This window comes from Lissotriton helveticus, chromosome 9 (genome assembly GCF_964261635.1).
Source record: "Lissotriton helveticus chromosome 9, aLisHel1.1, whole genome shotgun sequence".
NCBI classification, from domain to species: Eukaryota; Metazoa; Chordata; class Amphibia; order Caudata; family Salamandridae; genus Lissotriton; species Lissotriton helveticus.
The window spans coordinates 570,959,450-570,983,205 of NC_136070.1; the positions used below are offsets into that span (position 1 = coordinate 570,959,450).

The 23,756-nt window shown below is 42.3% G+C and overlaps 1 protein-coding gene across 1 annotated transcript in view; it reads right to left on the bottom strand.

Moving 5' to 3' along the window:
• The window catches only part of RPS6KA4 (ribosomal protein S6 kinase A4), a 227,766-nt gene extending 206,128 nt beyond the window's left edge, over positions 1-21,638 (bottom strand). Inside the window, exon 1 of the mRNA XM_078660503.1 lies at positions 20,993-21,638. Within this exon, the coding sequence (XP_078516629.1) occupies positions 20,993-21,050 (58 nt within the window). The 5' untranslated portion in view covers positions 21,051-21,638. The remainder of the gene's footprint in view (positions 1-20,992) is intronic.
• Between the last annotated feature and the right edge of the window lie 2,118 nt (positions 21,639-23,756).

Sequence of the window (23,756 nt, forward strand, 5' to 3'; positions counted from 1 at the left end):
CCGTGTTGAGCATCAGACATAAAAGAATTCCTCCCAGCACTGGCTACTTATCACAACCCCAATTGTTTAAAACACTGGTTCTTACCCTGTGGTCTGGGGACCCCTGAAGGTCCGCAAAGCGAACTCAGGGGGTTGGCAACTGCTTAGAAAATTAAATATTATTAACAGATTAATAAAGTCTATACAAATAAATGAGTAAAATGTGTACATTTAAATTTTAAAATGTTCTGTACATGTCTTGGAATTTGAGATTGGGGACTAAAAATTCAATTAATATCCTTCGATTGATTCGTGGGAGCAGTACAAGCGCATAAAAGAGAATACAGCATGGATGATGAGTGACCTCATTTGAATTTAGAAAAGCTCCAACCTTCCTTTCAAAATTATGATTTAAAAAAATATATTTATACGTGAATTATATAAAGATGTGTCACCATTTGTATACTTGTTTGTTTGATGATGCTTCTTTCTGTATTTTTTGTGTATTGTATTGCGGTTCAAATAATCGAAAATGCTTAGGCCTGGGATACCGGCTTCCAGTGATGATTCCATTGGGGTTCCCGGATTCCAATATTTCAGTGGGGGTCCCCATATTAGAGTATTGATTAAGTGGGGGACCACAGAAGTCTAAAAGGTTAAGACCCACTGGTTGAAAACATAGCTCTAAGGCCCCTGACAAGTGCACCTCTCACCCAGATCCTGAGGTAAAGGATCTACAGCGACTGAAGGCAAAGATGAATGCTTGTAAAGGCTAAATTATCTTTCACGAATAGCCAGCCAACCTAAAATGATGTTAAAAACAAGAAAACTGACATGAAAAATGAAAACCTGAGGGGGCCATTTTGTGTGACCTGAAAGATCGTCTATACACCAGTGCTTATTTTGAGCTGGTGGTTTCTGGTGCTCAGCACCGGCACTTAATCATCAACATACAAGGATACATTCATTTATGGTAGACATGGGGAGATTAAGTGATTTGCCCAGAATCACCACATGTTGAGCCGACGCCGAGACTCAAACCTGGTTCCCCAGCTCTGAAGTCGGCAGCTCTGACCATTACGCCACATCATCTCCCCACTTTCATGGTTAGTAATTAGTTCTGTTTAAGGTGGCGCAAACAGGAAAAATGGCCTGGTGCAAGCGGTCTCCCGACTAGAGCCCCGGCAGGTATTTTTTCTTTTTACAAATTAACCACTGCTGTAACACTGCATTTATGCATATCAAACATTATTCGACTCGCGGCAGCAGAACATCTCCTTCTGTTTCAGGCTGCATTTTAAGTGCCAGGGAAAGTCAAGATGGTTAATTTACTCAATCACCAATCTTTACAAAGCGTCCCAATTTCCCCTCAACCCTGTCCCTGGAAAAGATTGTTTACAAGTAAGAGACTTCTACAAAGAAGCATGGGAGGCGACTCTTGAAAGGAATGTATTAAGGTCATGTGCAATTTACATGCTGTAATTGGGTCACTGGCATAACTGGAAAGTGACATACCAGCATGTTACAAAACCCCTGCAAGAATACATTTGATCCAATTATTTTATTTGGTACATAGAGAATATGAGGTAAACTAAAAAACATATTCGTTCTTAAACAGTGTTTTTGCTCAGTACAATAGCAGGTTCACAAGAATCCCTCCAATAAAGTGGGCATTACATATCTGGACATGTGGCAACAGATACCATGCCATAGTCACTTAGTGAATGTTGGAAAGGCAGTTCCAATGAAAAGTCTGTTGGAGCCATGTGCATGAGATTTTGTAGTTGCAGTATGGCAACATTCTTCACATACTGAAACAGTGTGTAATGCCAATATACACAGCGATCAAGGTGCCACGGTTAGTTAGCCAACACCGCCTTGAATGCTGTGCATTTTAAACTCATACTTACAAAGTTAAAAGCGAGCATACAAGTACAAGTTGTATTTAAAAATCAGGATTGGCTAAAGATGTCCACTTGAAATCCGCCACATGGCAGCTATAAACATTCACACAATAGCATCGCTTCCCTGCAGGCATGAGAAGGAAGCAGAAATGCAGTGGGGAGGAAGCTGTAATAAAGTTACAAGCATTAAAGAAGGGAGGGTACAATTTCTTTGGAACAATTTGTTAGTCTAACAGATCCCCAAAACGCTGCTTAGGTTCTGAACTACAAAACACCACAACTTTTGTGTATGTTTGAAGAACTGCACAAACACCAACTTAAAAAAAAGTTGGAAGAATTGCAAACGCCGCCAATATCTGCAAAAAATAAATGCTGAGACCATGAATCTATATACTTGATGATGCAGGAATAACACAGCCCCGGAAACATTGTAGGATTAATCAAATTAGCTCTTCCAATCAGTGCAAGAGTCTGTGTGTCAGTCACTAACCACTTTCTTTAATATCTTTCACAGTGGAAAGAAACAGACTAGTACATGTGCGAATTAGGTACAAATGATAAAATTACACCTACAGTCAGTACGCAAAAATGCAAATTTTAAGTATATATATATATATATATATATATATATATATATATATATATATATATATATATATATATATATATGCAAATGTGACAAATTTCATAGCGCATCTGCTAAATGAGCTAGCTAAGATGCATTTAATTTTTCAGGTCTAAAATGTAAAATAAACCTGGATGGGATTTGAGCTTGGGGTTAACTAGACCCTGGGGGAATTTGGAACGGTTTAAATGATGTAACAAAAAGGCAGAGAAAAGGACTTATTTGTTATTGTTTTTATCACAAGAAAGAGAGAAAAATCGAAAAACAATAAAAATATATTTTAGAAAAGGCAGAGAAAAGGACTTAGTCATATTGTATGCTGGCATTTGTAATGTAATCATTGATTACAGTGTTGCATCAAGTTGTATAATGATCATATATTTCATTTCAGCAACAAACAAAAACAAGCATTTGCAATGCAATAGGTCTCGCATTCACGAGAGTTTGAGCTATTACAATTGCAAATAACAATGCCTTTTATTTTTGTTTTCATTTTAAAAACAAAGGGCTTTGTCATTTACAAAACCAATAGCTCCAACTTTCCTACTGCGAGACCTATTGGCAACGCCAGTGCTTGTTTATATATGTGTTGGTTTTGAAAATAGCAAAAATAATAGCTTTGTCATTTACAATGCCAATAGTTATAACTTGTGACACCTATAGCATTTGTAATGCAATATGTGTTGTATTCACGTGACTTAGATGTATTGATATTACAAATAACAATGGCTTTGAATTTTTTTAATAATTAATACTTAAATAAAAGTTATTGTAATTTATAATGGCAATAGCTTAAACTTTTGTAAATAACTTTTGTGAAGAATATGTTCAGTGTATTTTATTGTGACGAAAATCCAAGAACAGAAGTGAAATACTAACCTCTTTTTGTGACATTTGTAATAAAGCTTGAAACATTGAGAGATCATATTTGACCCAGTTGTTGGTAAATGGTTGCACAGATTGATGCTGTGGTGGGGCTGAGAGATGTTGTGGTGGCGACTAGTGATGCTGTGGCATTCAATGATCCTGTGGTAGCGCATAGTGATGTTGTTGTGCCCCTTAGTGATGCTGTGGTGGTGCTGAGTGATGCTGTGGTGATGCGATAGATAGAGTGAGGGCGATAGATAGATAGAGGGAGGGCTATAGATAGAGGGCGATAGAGAGATTGAGTGAGCGAGATAGATAGATAGATAGGAGTGAGGGCGATAGATAGCGTGAGGGCGATAGATAGAGTGAGGGCGATAGATAGAGTGAGGGCGATAGATAGAGTGGGGGCGATAGATAGAGTGAGGGCGATAGATAGAGTGAGGGCGATAGATAGAGTGAGGGCGATAGATAGAGTGAGGGCGATTAGATAGAGTGAGGCCGATAGATAGATAGAGTGAGGGCGATAGATAGATAGAGTGAGGGCGATAGATAGATAGAGTGAGGGCGATAGATAGACAGATAGAGTAAGGGCGATTAGATAGATAGACTGAGGCCGATAGATAGAGTGAGGGCGATAGATAGACAGAGTGAGGGCGATAGATAGATAGTTGTGTGTGTGGTTGTGTGTGGTTATGTGTGCGTGGTTGTGTGTGTGTGGTTGTGTGTGTGTGGTTGTGTGTTATGCTTTGTTTTTCTATGTTTTGTTATGCTATGTTTTGTTGTGTTTGGTATGCTATGTTTTGCTAGGCTATGATATGTTTTGTTTTGTTATGCTATGCTATGTTTTGTTATGTTATGCTATGTTTTGTTATGCTATGCAATATTTTGTTTTGCTATTCTATGCTTTGTTTTGTTATCCTATGCTTTGTTTTGTTATCCTATGCTTTGTTTTGTTATGCTATGCAATGCTTTGTTGTGTTTGTTATGCTATGCTTTGTTATGCTATGCTATGTTGTGTTGTGTTGTGTTGTGTTGCGTTTTGCTATGCTTTGTTTTGCTATGCTATGTTTTGTTATGCTATGCTATGTTTTGTTATGCTATGTTTTGTTATGCTATGTTTTGTTATGCTATGTTTGGTTATGCTATGTTTTGCTATGCTATGTTTTGCTATGCTATGTTTTGTTATGCTATGTTTTGTTATGCTATGTTTTGTTATGCTATGTTTTGTTATGCTATGCTATGTTTTGTTTTGCTATGCTATGTTTTGTTGTGTTTGATATGCTATGTTTTGCTATGCTATTATATGTTTTGCTATGCCATGTTTTGTTATGCCATGTTTTGTTAGGCTATGTTTTGTTAGGCTATGTTTTGTTAGGCTATGTTTTGTTAGGCTATGTTTTGTTAGGCTATGTTTTGTTAGGCTATGTTTTGTTAGGCTATCCTATGCTTTGTTTTGTTATGCTATGCTCTGTTTAGTTTTGCTATCCTATGCTATGTTGTGTTTTGTTATGCTATGCTATGTTGTGTTTTGTTATGCTATGCTATGTTTTGTTATGCTATGTTTTGTTATGCTATGTTTTGTTATGCTATGTTTTGTTATGCTATGTTTTGTTATGCTATGCTGTTTTGTTATGCTATGCTATGTTTTGCTATGCTATGCTTTGTTTTGCTATGCTATGCTTTGTTGTGTTTGATATGCTATGTTTTGCTATGCTATTATATGTTTTGCTATGCTATGTTTTGTTATGCCATGTTTTGTTATGCCATGTTTTGTTATGCCATGTTTTGTTATGCCATGTTTTGTTATGCCATGTTTTGTTATGCCATGTTTTGTTATGCCATGTTTTGTTATGCCATGTTTTGTTATGCCATGTTTTGTTATGCCATGTTTTGTTATGCCATGTTTTGTTATGCCATGTTTTGTTATGCCATGTTTTGTTATGCCATGTTTTGTTTTGCTATCCTATGCTTTGTTTTGTTATGCTATGCTCTGTTTAGTTTTGCTATCCTATGCTATGTTGTGTTTTGTTATGCTATGCTATGTTGTGTTTTGTTATGCTATGCTATGTTGTGTTTTGTTATGCTATGCTATGTTGTGTTTTGTTATGCTATGCTTTGTTATGCTTTGTTATGCTATGCTTTGCTATGCTATGCTTTGTTTTGCTATGCTATGTTTTGCTATGCTATGTTTTGTTATGCTATGCTATGTTTTGTTATGCTATGCTTTGTTATGCTATGCTATGTTTTGCTGTGCTATGCTTTGTTTTGCTATGCTATGTTTTGTTGTGTTTGATATGCTATGTTTTGCTATGCTATTATATGTTTTGCTATGCTTTGTTATGCCATGTTTTGTTATGCCATGTTTTGTTATGCCATGTTTTGTTATGCCATGTTTTGTTATGCCATGTTTTGTTATGCCATGTTTTGTTATGCCATGTTTTGTTATGCCATGTTTTGTTAGGCTAGGTTTTGTTAGGCTAGGTTTTGTTAGGCTATGTTTTGTTTTGCTATCCTATGCTTTGTTTTGTTATGCTATCCTATGCTATGTTGTGTTTTGTTATGCTATGCTATGTTGTGTTGTGTTTTGTTATGCTATGCTATGTTGTGTTTTATGCTATGCTTTGTTTTGCTATGCTATGTTTGGTTGTGTTTGATATGCTATGTTTTGCTATGCCATGTTTTGCTATGCCATGTTTTGCTATGCCATGTTTTGCTATGCCATGTTTTGCTATGCCATGTTTTGCTATGCCATGTTTTGCTATGCCATGTTTTGCTATGCCATGTTTTGCTATGCCATGTTTTGCTATGCCATGTTTTGTTATGCCATGTTTTGTTATGCCATGTTTTGTTATGCCATGTTTTGTTATGCCATGTTTTGTTATGCCATGTTTTGTTATGCCATGTTTTGTTATGCCATGTTTTGTTTTGCTATCCTATGCTTTGTTTTGTTATGCTATGCTCTGTTTAGTTTTGCTATCCTATGCTATGTTGTGTTTTGTTATGCTATGCTATGTTGTGTTTTGTTATGCTATGCTATGTTGTGTTTTGTTATGCTATGCTATGCTGTGTTTTGTTATGCTATGCTATGTTTTGTTATGCTATGCTATGTTTTGTTGTGTTTTGTTATGCTATTTTTTGTTGTGCTTTATTACGCGGTGCTTGGTTGCGCTGTGCTTGGTTGCGCTGTGCTTGGTTGCGCTGTGCTTGGTTGCGCTGTGCTTGGTTGCGCTGTGCTTGGTTGCGCTGTGCTTGGTTGCGCTGTGCTTGGTTGCGCTGTGCTTGGTTGCGCTGTGCTTGGTTGCGCTGTGCTTGGTTGCGCTGTGCTTGGTTGCGCTGTGCTTGGTTGCGCTGTGCTTGGTTGCGCTGTGCTTGGTTGCGCTGTGCTTGGTTGCGCTGTGCTTGGTTGCGCTGTGCTTGGTTGCGCTGTGCTTGGTTGCGCTGTGTTTTGCTGGGCTGTGTTTTGCTGTGCTGTGTTTTGCTGCGCTGTGTTTTGCTGTGCTGTGTTTTGCTGTGCTGTGCTGTGTTTTGCTGTGCTGTGCTTTGCTGTGCTTTGCTGTGCTGTGTTTTGCTGTGCTGTGTTTTGCTGTGCTGTGCTGTGTTTTGCTGTGCTGTGCTGTGCTGTGCTGTGCTGTGCTGTGTTTTGCTGTGCTGTGCTGTGTTTTGCTGTGTTTTGCTGTGCTGTGTTTTGCTGTATTTTGCTGTGCTGTGTTTTGCTGTATTTTGCTGTGCTGTGTTTTGCTGTGCTTTGCTGTGCTTTGCTGTGCTGTGCTTTGCTGTGCTGTGTTTTGCTGTGTTTTGCTGTGCTGTGTTTTGCTGTGTTTTGCTGTGCTGTGCTTTGCTGTGCTGTGTTTTGCTGTGCTGTGTTTTGCTGTGTTTTGCTGTGTTTTGCTGTGTTTTGCTGGGCTGTGTTTTGCTGTGTTTTGCTGTGCTGTGCTTTGCTGTGTTTTGCTTTGCTGTGTTTTGCTGTGTTGTGCTGTGCTGTGTTGTGCTGTGCTGTGTTTTGCTGTGCTGTGTTTTGCTGTGTTTTGCTGTGCTGTGCTTTGCTGTGCTGTGCTTTGCTGTGTTTTGCTGTGCTGTGTTTTGCTGTGCTGTGTTTTGCTGTGCTGTGTTTTGCTGTGCTGTGTTTTGCTGTGCTGTGTTTTCCTGTGCTGTGTTTTCCTGTGCTGTGTTTTCCTGTGCTGTGCTGTGTTGTGCTGTGCTGTGCTGTGCTGTGTTGTGCTGTGTTGTGTTGTGTTGTGCTGTGCTGTGTTTTGCTGTGTTGTGTTTTGCTGTGTTGTGCTGTGCTTTGCTGTGCTGTGCTGTGTTGTGCTGTGTTGTGTTTTGCTGTGCTGTGCTGTGCTGTGTTTTGCTGTGCTGTGCTGTGTTTTGCTGTGCTGTGTTGTGTTTTGCTGTGCTGTGTTGTGCTGTGCTGTGTTGTGCTGTGCTGTGTTTTGCTGTGCTGTGCTGTGTTTTGCTGTGCTGTGCTTTGCTGTGTTTTGCTGTGCTGTGTTTTGATGTGTTGTGTTTTGCTGTGTTGTGCTGTGCTGTGTTTTGCTGTGCTGTGCTGTGTTGTGCTGTGCTGTGTTGTGCTGTGCTGTGTTTTGCTGTGCTGTGCTGTGTTTTGCTGTGCTGTGCTGTGTTTTGCTGTGCTGTGCTGTGTTTTGCTGTGCTGTGCTGTGTTGTGTTGTGCTGTGTTGTGTTTTGCTGTGCTGGTAAGGGTATGTGAGGGTGTGTGTGAGGGGGTGTGAAGGTGAGGAGGTGTGTGAGGGTGAGGAGGTGTGTGAGGGGTGAGGGCGTGAGGGTGAGTGTCTCCAATGAATGTCACTGCTTGGCCTTCTTTGAAAATGTTCAGTGCTGCAAATAGAGCATGCCGCCCTAATTATCACAGCATGAGGCCCCAAAGTGATAATTATCACAGCATGCAGAGAGCCGCCCCACGCTGCTGGAGCACTCAACTGCACAATAATTATAGTTGAGTGCTCCAGCAGCCTGGAGCGCCAGTTGACATGCTGTGATAAGTGGGTCTCATGCTGTGATAATTGTTGAGGAAGTGGAGACTCCTGCTGGGATAATTGGTCTTGTGGCGCCTCAGGAAGTAGTTTCATGCTGGGATAATTGGTCTGGCGGGCTTGCAGCGCCTGACGTCCAACAAACGTGCACAAGCTGCTCAACCTTGAAGCACGTTCACAGACCTGGGTCAGCTCGTGCCCAGGTCTGTATCGGGCTCGTTCACAGCTGTTACTCCCTTGACAGGGAGGAAGGTGACTATAGTCTCGCTGGCGGGAGCGCTTCGCGCTCCAACGCCAGCTCGACCTAAAAATAGGATTGAAAGAGATCGAGCCAATATCAACATTTTAAGTGAGGCAACAATCAAGGCTGATCCTCAGATAGGGTTCTGGGATAGAGTTGAGAGGTGTGTGGGCCACAGTCAGAAAGCCCCATAGGGCATGTTGATTGTACCAGACGGGCCTGGCTGACAGGTCAATGTGTGGGCCGGTTTTGTGGCTATGTGTTGGTCAGTATTGTGACTGTTTGTGGTTTGATGATGTAAACATGTTTGAATAAAGACTAGGTGACAGTAACAAGCAGCACTGTTAACCCCTTGGGCGCGGCCGCGATTCTGCGCCTGTGCGGCACATTTCGATCGCGGGTGCGGTCATGACGGCCAGGAGCCGTCATCAGCACACGAGCACTGTGTGCCATGACGGCTCCCGGCCGTCATCAGCATGGAAGGAGTTAAGGCTGTAGATGCTATCTCATTGCATACAGCGTAGATCACTAATCACACTTGTGTACAGAAGAGCAGACACCTGTCAATGGTTTGCAAGATTTATTCACTGGCTCAAACTTCTCTATACTGTCCTAAGGGTGTGAGTGCATACTGGCAGAGTGGTATCGGAACCCTATGATGTGGGATGCAGGACTAGAAAGGGGTGTCCAATGGCCCACTTATTATTTGCGATCGCAATGGAGCCTCTGGAAAGTTGTCGCGTCCAGGAATTTTTATCATGGATTTGAGGTCTGTGGGCAAACCCACTGAGCAGTAGTATATGATGGTGATATGCTGCTCTTTCTCCGAGGTGTTTTGGTGGATTTGCCTGGTTAAATAAACGTATTAAACCGCTTTGGTATAGTATCTGGGCTACATATTAAATGGCAAAAATCTTACTTCTTTCCACTTTGCCGAGATGCCACACTTCACCTGAATTTACAATTGGAGCCATAGCTGCATTGAATATTTAGGTGTTAAAATATATCATAGCCAGCAAGATTTATTAGATGGGAATATTGGAGCAGCTGCTAGAACACTTAAAACAAGTATTAATTTTTGGACAAACTTACCATTATCTGTGGCTGGCAGAATAGCAGTAGCTAACAAGATTGTTCTATTTCTTTAACACATTGTCATTGGTGGTGCATCGGCAATTATTTAGGGGATCTGAACCTCTACTTCTGGAATAGTTTTAGGGAACATGTAGGTGCAGAGTAGCACTAATAAAACTACAGCTCCCTGTAATGGGGGGAGGATTGGCATCTCCTGATTTTTAATCTTATTATCTGGCGGCTGAACTGCAATGGTTAAATAAGTGGGTTTACTGTTAAACGAACCCTGGGGAGGGTGTTACTGGCCCACTGCCTGATTTGCAGGACTAATTGAAAGTCTTCTTGCTTCCTCGGTGGAGACTGCCTGCAATTTATCTTGAGCTGCTAATGATACAGCAGTGCTGCCGATGTTCCCTGCAGCAAACCTGGGTCCAGGTACCCCATTACCCTGATATGGCATTAAAATTGATGAAAATAGTGGCCCAGGTAGGAGCGTTAGCAGGGATTGAAAGTTACCGTTGGGGTTAATCGTGTTGGGGACCTATATTAGGATGGAGTATTGCTTGGGTTTTGAAGACTTGACTGAAGAATTCCATCTACCTAGAGGACAATTTTTAGTACACAGGGCATTGGTGTCAACAATAAGGAATTTTTGGAGAAATGGAGATATGAACCTGCTACACATAAGGTGTGTCAACAGCTCTGTACATCAACAGGGTATGTAAGAGGGTGTTGTATCTATATCGTGCGATTCTTTGAAATATTATTTCTCCTCTTGCAGAGTTGAAAATAAAATGGTAGAGAGACTTAGAGCTCCAAATTAATGATTTGGACTGGGGTAGGAATGTAGCACATACACCAGAAAAGCTAGATTCAAATTAATTTCTATATCCTGCATCGAGCTTATCTTACACCTGGCAGGAATAACAAGTTCTACGCGAATGGCGCTACAAAATGCCCTAGATGTGGGGAGTTTGGGGCAGGAATGTTCCACATGGTAAGGTCCTGCCCTTCCTTAGCCGTGTCCTGGAAGGAAGTAGTAGAATATACTAGCTTACCCGTCGCGCGTTGCTGCGATCTCAGGAAAAAGAAATGTTGGTGCTGCTCAGAAAGATAAGTATCTCTCCGACATCCTTGTTATTGATTTACTCTGCTTTGCTTATCTGATACTTGTATATATGTAAATAGGATGTTATTTAGTATTAACAGTTTCTATATATGTAAATAGGATGTTATTTAGTATTAAGAGTTTCCTATGTTTTCTGGGATTGGCCTATATCTTCTGGATACCTCAGAATGGCCTTTTAAGGTGAAATTGTATCTTTTTTCTCTGGTTTGTGTACGCTTTCTAATGATACTTGTGTCTCGCACTCGATATTGGCCCCTGTGACTTTCACCCTGCACTACTTCCTCTCCGGTTCTATTTCGAACCGGATTAGGCCTCATCGCATTTGGTATACTTTTGAACGCGAGCGCGAGAGCACAGCGCTTACACGCTCATACCTTGCACCCCCATCACGACTCGGGTTCATTCCATCTCGGCACAACGAAGACTGATACAACATGTTTGGGCAGCTTGTCAGGCCCCTCAACGCGCGTAGCTGCGCTCGAGGAGGGCCAGGTTACATTAGAGGACTTCACCTTCGGAGCGATTCTCGATGGTCGTTCGTTTGAGATGAACGGGCTTGATCAGTTTGTATTCGAACAGCTTCTAATCTTGCTTCGATATTTAAAAAAAGTTATGCCAGAAACCTTCACGGGAGTGTACTCAACAACTTCCCAAAGTTTCATGGCGATCGGATGAATAGTGTAGTAATGCATAAAGGACAGACAGACATACATTTGTTTTTATATATATATATAGATTAATGGAAAAATCTTGCGACATATTCCTTGTACACTCTTGATCTGCCTCCTAGGGGGACACGCTCGCCCAAAAAATAAGAAAATTAGTAATAGATTTACTGACTTAAGTTTGATTTTGGCAAAACAAGACTGGACTATGCACTTGAAATCGGCACACAGCCCTCAAATTACTAGCTGGAATAAAGAAATGGTTAAATGAGCAAATTTGGAGAGTGCTGTGTTGGTTCGTGAGATAAAAAGAGAACAAGGGAACATTGAAAGGATCAAATCGTGGGAACACCTGGTGGATAGTTTGTTGGCCCTGTAAGCAGACAAAGATTCGTCAAATAGCTCCTGAGTCCTAGAGGGTGAAAGAAGGGATATCTACATTAAAACTGTTAAATTGGGTGAAAATGGGGACTACTGTGATATACTTGTCCATGTGGATAGTTTGACACTTTATTTAGGACTGCTTTACTTGATATGGGGTAATTTAAGGTGGAGGGGATTGATGTTATAGTTTTATTGTACTCATTTTAGTAGACCCAAGATATGTACGAAATTTACAGTAGTTGTAATATGCTTGAATGCTTGTGGATGCATGTCCTATAAAATATACGGATTATCACTTTTAATCTGTAAATTATAGTTATCTAGGTATTTCTCCTTTTTAATCTATATTTTAATATATTTATTATAATTATTGTGTACTTTTTTAACCAAATTACTGCATATGTAGTGCTCATCATTTATGATCTGTGTTCTATGCCCGTCACTATTGCACTAAGGTCTATAAAATGAAAATTATTTAAACTTGACTTCATGATAGAGAAGGAACATTGTGAATTTCACTGCCACATTTCTTTAATATTAGTGAAGCTGCACGGACTCCTGTGTTTCCCCACCCCTTTGAGAAATCCTCGACAGGAGGTCTTAAAAAGTCCAGAGTTGCCCGATTTAATCATTCAGGCCACTTTTGTTTTGTTTTAGTAACAAGTTCATAAATGCGGGCTACTTTTACTGTGGTGTCTTCGCCTACCAGTCCTACCTTGTTGCAGGCGACCGAGGATGGAGGTAAGAACAGGGCATCATCCTGTACCTAAGCTGGCCAAGCATGATGATAAAATTATGAGATATGAGGAAATGTCAATGGAGAAAAGACGCAGATAGCTGAAAACCATTTTCAAAGTTGTATGTAAATTCATAATTAAATAAATCCGAATGACAGATAGGAAAGCGAACACAAAGGGTTGGCGGGCTTTCAGCTTGGTCAGTATGAAAGATTCTGGATAGAAAGGGTGATGCTTGTAAAACCTGGGCGATGGGCTCTGTCAGAGGGTGGTTAGCTCTCTCACGATGCCTCGGAAGATAGGCTACTGATAAGGGAAACAGGTAGTCCGATAAAAGGTTAGTGAAAAGGCAATCAGACTGAGAGGAACCGCTCATTAACCCCTTCCATGCGGCCGCGATTGCCCCGCTGTGCTGTACACAAACTAACAGGGCGGGGCCGTGACGAACCCCAGCCGTCATCAGCACACGAGCACCGTAGTGCATGACGGCTGGGGTTCGTCATCAGCATGGAAGGGGTTAATGGCTAAACCGCCAGAAACAAGCCAATGGCAGGCCCATGCAAGGAAGTACAGGATTGGACAGATAGGGCGGTGGAAGCGGGACTGAGAAGAGGCAATAGGTCAAGGGCAGAGAGTGCAGATCTATAAAAGGATTGGAGGGCACGGCATTAGGACAGCTAAAAAAAACTACGAAGCGGAAAGTGGAAGGAGGTAGGTTGTGGGAGCTGTAGGTCTAGTTAAGACAGCGTGGATAGGAGGGCTTTCAAGTTGTTAGTGACATGCCCGTAAGGATCTGTGGTTGAACAGATCTACTCTCTCTGTATGAACATTACCATCTATTCAATACACATCCAGGGCTATCTATTACATGTAAACCACTATGATTACACTAACATTCAGCAGTAATTACTCCCGGTCTTATATAATTACTTCATATACTGGTGTCCTCTTTTAACCCGCATAGTCATTGTAAAACATTTTTGAGGAAGTTTAACAATCAGGGTGGTCATATTTCGAACAAATATTACTCTTAGCTCTCCTTGTACCAATCTACCTATCTCCTTATTTGATGTTAATCTTAAATTACCCCGCCACTGTTAAATAAAAAAGTTAAAAAATATGGTTTTGATTTTACTCCCTTTTTTTTAATACATTGTAATGACCACGTGATAACAATTAGCAGTAAATGTATGTACTCCTTCAAACCGTTACAGTCAGCACACCTTTTACTCTTATATTGAAACATTTTGTACAGCGCTGTAAAACTTGGGACTAATGGAGGTGGCTTTATAGAAATCAATAGGTAAAGAAAAATAGGATTCCTAGCATGCTAAAAAAAGAAATATCTCAGACTGCAGAGACGTTATCAGAACCAAAGAGAGGTTTCTGCACAATAAATATTAGCGTGCTCAATTTGTATGAGTCAAAAACAATAATTCTCCCAGAGTCAGCAGGCGGCAATCCACATAATCTTGTAACAAGCATTGGCAACTGTAGTAGATCGGATTACAACTGAAAGTGCGTCTTCTGGGATTGACTTTAGGCACTTAATGACCCATCATGCTGCACTCCGTCACTCATCCACCAAGTGAATCATGCTTGCATTCACGAACCCATCCACAGACAATAAGATATATAAGCTCAACAAGCATATGCAAGACATAGTGAAAAAAGAAAGTAATAAAAATACTGCAGTCTAGACAGGGCATTCAATTGCTTGCAATTAAATATAGAGAATTAAACGTTATAGAAAGTGGCCAACTTTTACTTAATTTCGCACACTTCTAAAAACTATGCATACCACTACAAATAAGTACAAAATTACAGTTATAAAAGCAGTTTGCAACCCCTTCTAAGAAGGTCTGAGAAGAAGAATCATAGTGCAATCTTCTCGCTCCAGGATTTGCTAAAGGGGTTAACGGGCATCAGACCTTGCCTACTAGAGAATTTGTCTACATGTTTAGTGTAGTGTAATAATTCACACTAAAAGGCCGTTGCTGTAAACATATGCTTTCCAAATAACTATGGCAACACTAGTGTCTTTGTTGTAACTTTTCAGAATTAACAAAATCAGAAGCATCTACAAAAACTCTTCTCAATGAACCAAACAGGATTATAGCCTTGAATCACTGCATGGTCGCCATATTGAGCATAAGCTTTCGAAGATGGCCGAAAGTGCAATAGAAGCACTCTTTTAGCCGCAGCTCACACCTTCCGTCCCACCAAATGCTTGTAGAGAAGAACCTCAACATGTTGGTGTGGCCCAATTGCAACTCTCAAAACCGCCTTTTAAAGTTATTTTTCTGGTGCTCACATAAGGCCCCTCAACAGCTGCAATGTCAAGCTAGACCTAAAAGGACTTGGGAATATTGACCTAGCCAACTGGTGTTGGATTAGCAAAGATCATGGATGCAAGCAACCACAATTCCTGAAATGCTGCCTCCCTAAAAACAGGTTTAAGGGATAGGGTACTTGTTCTGAGAGTACCAACTGTGCAGTGTTACGGGTTGGGATGCAGGCTTCATGTTGGCAAGACTAAGAGTCAAAGGAATCGACACAGGAAGAAATAGAGCCTCTGGCTCAAGTTCAACCTAGCATGGCAGGAAATTATTTTACTCAGTGCTTAATTTATAATGAAATTAGCGCCAGGGCACTCGTCAGGAGGCCACCACAGCTTCCACCACCCATTGCCACAGCCAGTTGCACCAAAGACAGTACCAACACAGTTAATAACCATCATACCCCTCCTACAAGTGTGACAATTCGAGGCTCCAAGGCTATCAAAATAGCTTATGTGGCAGGTGTTTTTTTATGTATATTGATTTAATAAACAACTGTTGTTTACCACAGCTCTTAGTTACACAAACAGCCCCTCCATGTGGTAGCAGTCAAATACTAGTGTGGACAATTAAGTGCCTGTGCCAAGCACCGGAAGCATTGATTTTACTCCAATTTAGAATGGGTGCTTATCTTCACAAGGTTACCACTGGATTGCAAGGGTGTGTTCTTTAACGATAGCTGAGAGACAGGATAATTTGCTTTCCATACCGTGTTTGTAACGCATTTTGAAAAAGTCCACCAGGTCACCTTGTATGGACAGTAGTCCTCTTTGTGATTTGGCAAAATTAGGCCGCCTACTGCACCGTTTGTTTCTGGCCTGCATAATGTTTTCCCATCAGTGGACCCAACAATCTGCAACCCACTGGCCCTTCTATGCATTTCATGAATAAGTGCTATACGTCAGGGCCTTGTTTTGATGCAGCGCAGTGTACTCACAATATACCCTTAGGCACAGAGGGTGAGAGAGAAGCATGTTTCGAATGTGTGTGGCTGGGGACCCATCCACTGGCGCAGATGTCTATTTGGGACAGGGTGTGGGAGTAAGACGAGACCATGGTTCCAACTCAGGCTTGGCTTGCCTTGCCCATAGTGAATGCTACAGCGGGCAGCCAGTATGTCCCTTTGCTTAGAATTACAACTGTCAGATGAGCTCTAGAGAACTGTCATCCATTCATTTGTAGAGCATGATGTTGGTTATGCTCTCACCTCACACATGCCTTTCCCTGTGTCAATGCAGAGTCAATAAGCAACTAGGTACAGAGGCTAAACCAGACAATCTCTAGTTTAAAATGCCCTCCAACAGTTCCAACCAGCCCGACTGATACCCCCTCAAGGGCATTATTGAGGAATCGCCATGGGTAGCAGCTGCGACCCTTAGCTTGCCTCCTGTGTACCCCGCCCCAATCCCACTGCCACTGCGACCCTGACCTCGGAGGACAGTAGCTAACTTGGAAAATATTCATTTATAGTTCCAAGTGATGTGGGTCGTCTCGGTGCCTCCCACTGCAACCGAGTTTGTAAAAAGAGTAAGAAAGAAATACAGGGGAGAGAAGGAGAAAGAAATACAGGGGAGAGAGAAAAAGGGAGAGGAGGTAAAGGTAAAAGGCTTTGAGGCAAAAGAAGGGTAAAATAACGAAAGTAAGACAACAGAGAGAATGGGGAGGGATCAAGAGAAACACAGCAGGATGTATGTTTGAGAGAGACAAAGAGGGATGAAAGAGACACCAATAATACTGCGACATAGACAAGTGAAAGGACAGATAATGGAGTGGGAGAGAGGAGACAGAACGGGTGAGGAAGGAGATCAGTGAGAGAGGGATATATATATATAGATATATATATATATATATATATATATATATATTTCCACAATCCTGCAGCACGAACACAGGTACAGACCACAACAAGGGTTTCGTAAATTATTGAAGTGCTTTATTCCATCGATGGGAACGGCAACATAATATATATTAGTTCTGTTGATAACGTTGGTGCCGTTTGACGAATCTTTACGAAACTTTCCAGAAAAAAGGCTCATACACCTCAGTTCCTTGCTAGACAGTTTCGGGGTGATACTTGAAGCACGGCCGAGAAAAATGGGAGTCATAAAGACACATTTTCCCAATGTAATTTCCCATAGGAACTTTACACAATGCTACAGCCAAAACAGCTGAAAGGAATTACATCAAACTTGGCAGAAATATATATCTTTACCCAGAAACTATAGGCCTGATTACGAGTGCAGCGATCTTCGGACTGCCGCACTCGTGGTGGTGGTCCACCATACTACGACTTTCAAAGTCATACCGCCGGTTGACCATTGGCTGCGCCAGGGAACTGCAGTTCCCTGGTGGTGGCGTAGCTGCACCATAATTTAACATGCTGAGAGGGACTGGTGCAGTCCTGCTCAGCCTATTTCAAGTTCCATGGGAGAAAGTATGCATATCAGCGCCAAAATTGTATTTCATGATATAACATTCAGAGCAACGATATCTGAATTGTCAGAATAATGGGGTCAATCCACCCCATAAAGGCACATATATGGTGCTGCTAATATCAAAGAGGAGCCGACGTCCAACATTGAATGGATTGTTGATCATTGCTCTGAATGTCATACCTGGAGATACAATTTTGGCGCTGATATGCATACTTTCTGTCATGTATAGGACGTCACGTCGCCTGTTTAGCTGTCAGAAGATTATCGGTCAACTGAAGCGTATATACGTACCCTTTTGAACGAAGAACAGGCCCAAAGATGCACATTGTAACTGACAATATGTCCCTCTTCTTCTTCTTCCACCCTGAAGAAGTCCAGTGTGTCAGACAAAACGCGTTGGCTGATATTTGCTATCCAAACTTTTATAGAAAACTTTGGATCAACATAAGAATAAAGAGAATATCTGTATATACCTTGAAAGTTTGTATTTGGATTCCTTATTGAAACCTATCATTTGGTGTACCTTTACTGTGTATATAAAAAATATATGTCAGAGTTTGTATATATGAGTGTAGGGCAAAGTAACTATAATGCAAGGTATAACAAAATATTTTAATTAAAAAAACAAAAGTGTAATGTATATATATACAGTCTTTGTGTATGCACAACTTACATGGGTATGTCTGAACATGCAAGTATTAAATGCAGGTACATATGGATGCAGATCTATAGGGATTATTCCTTGTACATTAATATTAATTACATTACATATATATATGTGTGTATGTTATATATATTTGCATAAACATGGTTCGATCTAGATGAGAGGGTCTTTCTGTATATATGAATATACTTGTTTTTTTGGCCATAAACTGAAAAAACAGCGAATGCTTTTTAAAATCAATATATAAATATATAAAACAAATGTATTTTCAGTACATTATATTTATGTCATAGTAAATATAGGTTATTTATATAGTAATTATATGTTATTTATATAACATAATAATACTGATGAAGACGGTGTGCACACAGCTTAATGCTTCTTTCAATTTTTTTTCTTTAATAACTCCAAAACTACTGAATAGATTTACACCAAATTACACAAAGCTCTCTTTCTGGACCAAGATCTACCTATCTGCCAAATTTGGTGTAATTCCATTAAGCGGTTCGTATTGTAGTTGTATCTAAAATTGGGTATTCTCCTTCACGTTCATGGTGATTGGGACCTGAAACAGAAAACTTTTCCAAACACATTTCCTGATGAAGGCTTTAAATAGCCGAAATGCATTGGACCAAGTAACAACATGTATTTGGATAATGAAATAATTTAAAATTGGAGTGAATATCAAGTCGAATTATGAAAACAAGTGAATAAAACCACTGATTTAAAGCAATGAAATAGAGGATGACTATCTTAATTTTTCTAGTAGAAACTAAGGATTGAACTATTTAACCTCAACTGGGGACACAGCAGTGACCAAGGGATGTTCCCCAATCCAGGGGTACGCTTTTCAATAATATAATTAAGTGCACGACGGAGTGCACACCCAAGGAGCACGCAACAAACACAAAACTGGTATCAAACTGGTGGTGCAAGTGTACACCTAAATATTAGTTGTGTCTAAAATGCCAAGGGGAAAACAGGTTTTGGGACCCCAACTTTTTTCTCAGCCCCAGCTTGATGAATCACCCCAAACATTCCGGACAGCAGCTGAAGTGAGTGGCAAATTGTCTTAAAAATGTAGTTGGGATTTGTCAAAAGGCACTAATGTTTTTCGCAAAACAAAAACACTTTTCCAATAGAACTAGCTGCTAACTACAACTACCTACTGGTGACTGCCAGTAGGAGATGGAGATATATGTCTGAAACAATATGGATGTCAAAGTATGGAGAAGAGGTTGTCGTCATACATGTGTCTGGTACATGGAACTATGCTTCCCTTTATGATCTCATAACATTGTATGGGGAATTGCACATTTAACCACAACATACATGAATATACCAGACCATGTAAATATTGTTGCTTCTAAGTAAATATATAGAGGAACTTACACCTGGTGATAGAACTTTACTAGATGTCATGTAATATGTATGTCTGTACATGCATATCACTACATATGTATATGTGTAGGCATGTCTCTCGTATGCGTTAATTTTAGATCTTTATTGAGAAAACAATAAAATCCCTTCTACATTGTCCCATCCCTCCCGTCTCCGACTCCTACCAAACCTTTCGGATTACTATGAAGCACCAAAAATCCTTCTCAAACATCCACCCCCATTTTATCCAATTCACACAACTAGCAGGTGCACGTCTCCCGTACTCCCAATAACAATTCACAACTTCCCTTTTCTAATCCACTTCCCTTCCTCGATCTCTACTCAAAACACCACTAAACGCATGAGAACACAAACCTACCACAACTAAGCCACAAGGAAAAAAGTAAGCACATATTACTAATCAACTAACTATTTAATACTACTCTTGGGTTCCGAAGTATGGTGCTACTTTTCAAAAAGTGCTTCAACGCCAGGTCAGAGGCTATACAAAAGCAGTTTACAATGGGCACGCTAAAGTATATCTTTCGACTTGGCAAGGCCCCGTGTTCCTGTATGGGCGATGGCTTTCTGGGGAAAGGCAATTTTGGAAAAGCTTTCCTGGAAACTGTACTTCACGGTCTGACATCTGACAGGCGTTGCATGCGCAGTCAGGCACACCACAGCAGAGAACGACCGGCACTGAGAGCTGTGTATCTCTCTTTCTGGCACTCTGTCACCCTGACGGAGTTGGTTTGCAAACATGCATCTTCTGTTCTAGATATTTAATCCCATGTAAACTATTGTCGAAGCAGCATAGAGACGGAGTGGCGAAAAGGGCAGCGAATTAACTTGACTTAGGTTACCAGGAGACTGTCATCAGGGACAACATGTTCCAGCCCTGGTCTTTCTTTTTGCACATCATGTCTTCATGCATGTTCTCTCGATTCAGCATGACATGAACCGAGAGACACTGCACATCCTAAAATGCATCCGGTTACTCTAAGGGCTGGAAATGCTGCCCTGGTGACATGGGGTTATCTGGTAACTTTACATTTTGGAGCGATTCTGCCGAGGAGGGTCGCTGTAATGACATTCCACCCCCGCGCTGTGTGGGCGCCTGGAAGTGTGTTACCAGCACACGCCTCCCTCCTGCGCGCTATTAAATCGTGACTGGCTGACTCAAGAGGTGGATAAAATGAAGAGTTGAGTAATAGTGTCAGCTGTGATTTACACTGCCTGCTTACCACAGAGGGCTTTTCAGAGTTAAAACTCTTATAATGGCGCAGCTGTCAAGTTGCACCGGGCCAGGGGAGAAGGCTTCAGCCATCCACGGCTTTTCACTGAACAGCACCTGTCATGCTGGTACTTGTAGCCTACAAGTCCCAGCATGCACATGGGCTGGCAACTGAACCAAGGCTAGCTTAAAGTAACCCCTAAGACAAGAAGCCATTTCATAACCAGGTGCACGAAGCACACTCTCCCGGCGCCACCAACAAAACTGCCTTCCCCCTCCCCCCCAAAAAAAGCATCTTGTCCCGTGCTCTGTGCCTCAGCCAGGTGGGACCCCCGCCCCCTCAGTACCGTTAGTCAGCTCCAGCTCCACGGTGCACAAGTCTTCCTCAGGGGCGTCGTCGTCCATCACGGGTCCGGGGTTGAGGGGGGGTTTCTTCCGGTCCTCTCCGAACCGAGGCTTGATTTTCGGCACTTCCTCAATTTCGGGGATTCGGACAGAAAGGAAGCCCGCGCGCTGCGGCTTCCTCTATCTGGTGACCGTTGGGCCTGGGCCTGTCATGGTGCCGGGACCCCGGTGGCCCACCACAATCGCAGGCACCCCCTTCACCAGCTGCCGCCACTTCTGCACGCACCAACTACACTCTTAACTGAACTGCGGCTGCACCTCTGCAAGGGCACCCCTCCCCTCTGTGCACCAGATAATGCAGCCTACGCTAGCTAGACCCCCTGCACCAGCTACCCACTGGGGTACCCTCTCCCTACGCAGCAGCTGCCCTCTCTGCAGTAGTTAACCCCTTTTACGTCTAGGGTTTTCCTCTCCTACCTGGACTCTACCTGTCAGTCGTGGTCTATTCCCGTGACACACCTCCCCCACTTCGGCTATCCCCCCCTCTACCCTAAAACTCAACTGTTCCTCTTCTGCCCCTTTCCCATTCGTTGTTTTCCTTCTTCCTGTCTCTGAGTCCTGGCTTGTCCTCTCCCCTTTAACCCTGCTTTTCCTCTTCCTGATCCCGGCGTCGCCACTTCTTCCTCTTGCCCCCGTTTCCTGAACTGTGCCCCTTCTTCTCCTTCCCGGATGTCCAGCTCAGCCTCCAGGAATGCCAAAAAGCAGGAAAAGTGGGGGAAACCCAATGCAAGGCAACCCGGGGCAGGGCTACGGCGGCCTGGAGGAGCCTTGACAGCAGGGAGGGCTGGGAAGAGATACCTGGTAGGCGGAGTCTATGGAAGGGGAGGAGATAATGGGTGTAGAGGAGGAGCTGGGTGCATGCGCGAGAGGGAGGGGTAAAGGAATAGAGGAGAACGGAGAGGAAAGAATTGATGGTGAGAGGACAGAGGAAAAGGAGAACAGGAGATAGTCACATGGGAGGAGATACAAGGTTGAGGAAGGAATAAAACTGATGTCGAGGGAGAGACAAGCGAGTGAGAAGTGTGCTTAAGGGAGGAGTTAAGGGAGGGGCATGGGAAAATAGTAACTGGGTAGACTTTCCCACTGCCTCTTCCTAGATACAGTGATCTGGGAGGAATAGATAGGCGCGCTCCAGTTCAGAGAAGGAATACGATTTTTCGACAAAAGGAATAGATGCTTGTAAGAGGACAATACCATTCAGCAGGGATGGCAGGGGCATGGCAAGCCCGTGCTGGGCAGGGGGATGCAAATCATTCACCCCCAACCCAGTCCTTCAGGGCGCCTCTATTCAGCTCAAGGCCAATGACTATCTGTGAGATATGAAGAACCAAGACCCCTCCATCACATTTTGCGGGAGATGGGGGCCACTGAGAGAGGGCTGTATTGACACTGAAATACTGTTCATAGTGGAGACATCAACATATACTGTGGGTCACAACAACGGTCTTCGCATGAGAGATGAGAGGATGTAGTGTTACAGCCAGAACTGCCGACTTTGGAACTGGGCTACAAGTAACGAGTACTGGCCTGCGATTCTAGGCAAATCAATTAATCTCTCTAACTGATTTGGTATTAATTGAATTGATCTGCCCTGGCCCATGTGATTCTCTCTCCTATCCTTGTTTTTGTGCCTTAAAAAACTAAGGTCCCCAGTGCCCTTCGTCCGAGTTCGCGCATATACAGGTACCGGTGTATAGCAGGGCTGGACTGGAGGTAGCGGGCACCGGGCATTTTCCCGGTGGTCCTGGTGGATGGGGGCAGTTTTGGCACAGGTGCCGGCTTTGCAACAGTTCTGCAATATAGGCCCACTACACTAAAAGCATCAGCAGTTTTTCCCACCAGCATCTCCCTCCCCTCGGGGCTGGTCCGACTCAATTGCCAGGGCTGGTTTGTGTTCCCAATCCGGCCCTGGTGTATAGAGGTCTCACTTTTCAAAGGCAACAGTCAATCTTTTGGCTTTGCCAGTGACTGTTGCTGATGTTGAACAGCATTGTCAACAAAATTAGGCAAAATGACCATCGCAGCATGGTGTCCTGTTCCCTTATTCGGTAATTTTCATTACTCGGAGTCCAGGTCTTTATTATCACAGTCATTACAGGTTGAGCAAATGCTCCAGTGAATGGAAACGCCAAGTCACTTGTTTTCCATCCCTCCGATATGGCTTACTTCCTTACATGTCCCAGATTTCTTTTAAAAGGAAGTTAGCCCACTTCGCTTCCTATAAAACCAAGCTAAACAGATAAATTGAATCCAAAATCACAACAGGATTGGAGGGATGGGAAACTTTGACTGTGATGACCTGGACTCGGCTGTACCGAAGATTAATAGTCAGTAACTAGGGCATTTCCTCCTCGCCGGTCTTCTTCTCCACAGCCATTACAGCCTAAGCGGATATCCAAGCAAATTATCAGCTTCATGAAAGATTCTTACTACATAATTGCTGAGTGCTCTAAATTTACCAGAATTAGAAAAAGTATTAAATATAGTCCTTTCCCCTTCAATGGAACTGGTGCTATTGCTTTCTTCAACAGCAGCTTTTGAATCCCATTTTGTAGCACCCTTTTTTTAGGTCTCGGCCTGCGTAGGCTGCGCTTGCGCAGTCTTGCCGGCGAGATCTTATGTCTCTTAGTGTGGGGCTTGAACCCGCCCTTCTTCTCCATTGGCTGGCTTCCTAAACGGAGGCCAGCCATTGGAGAAGAGGGGCGT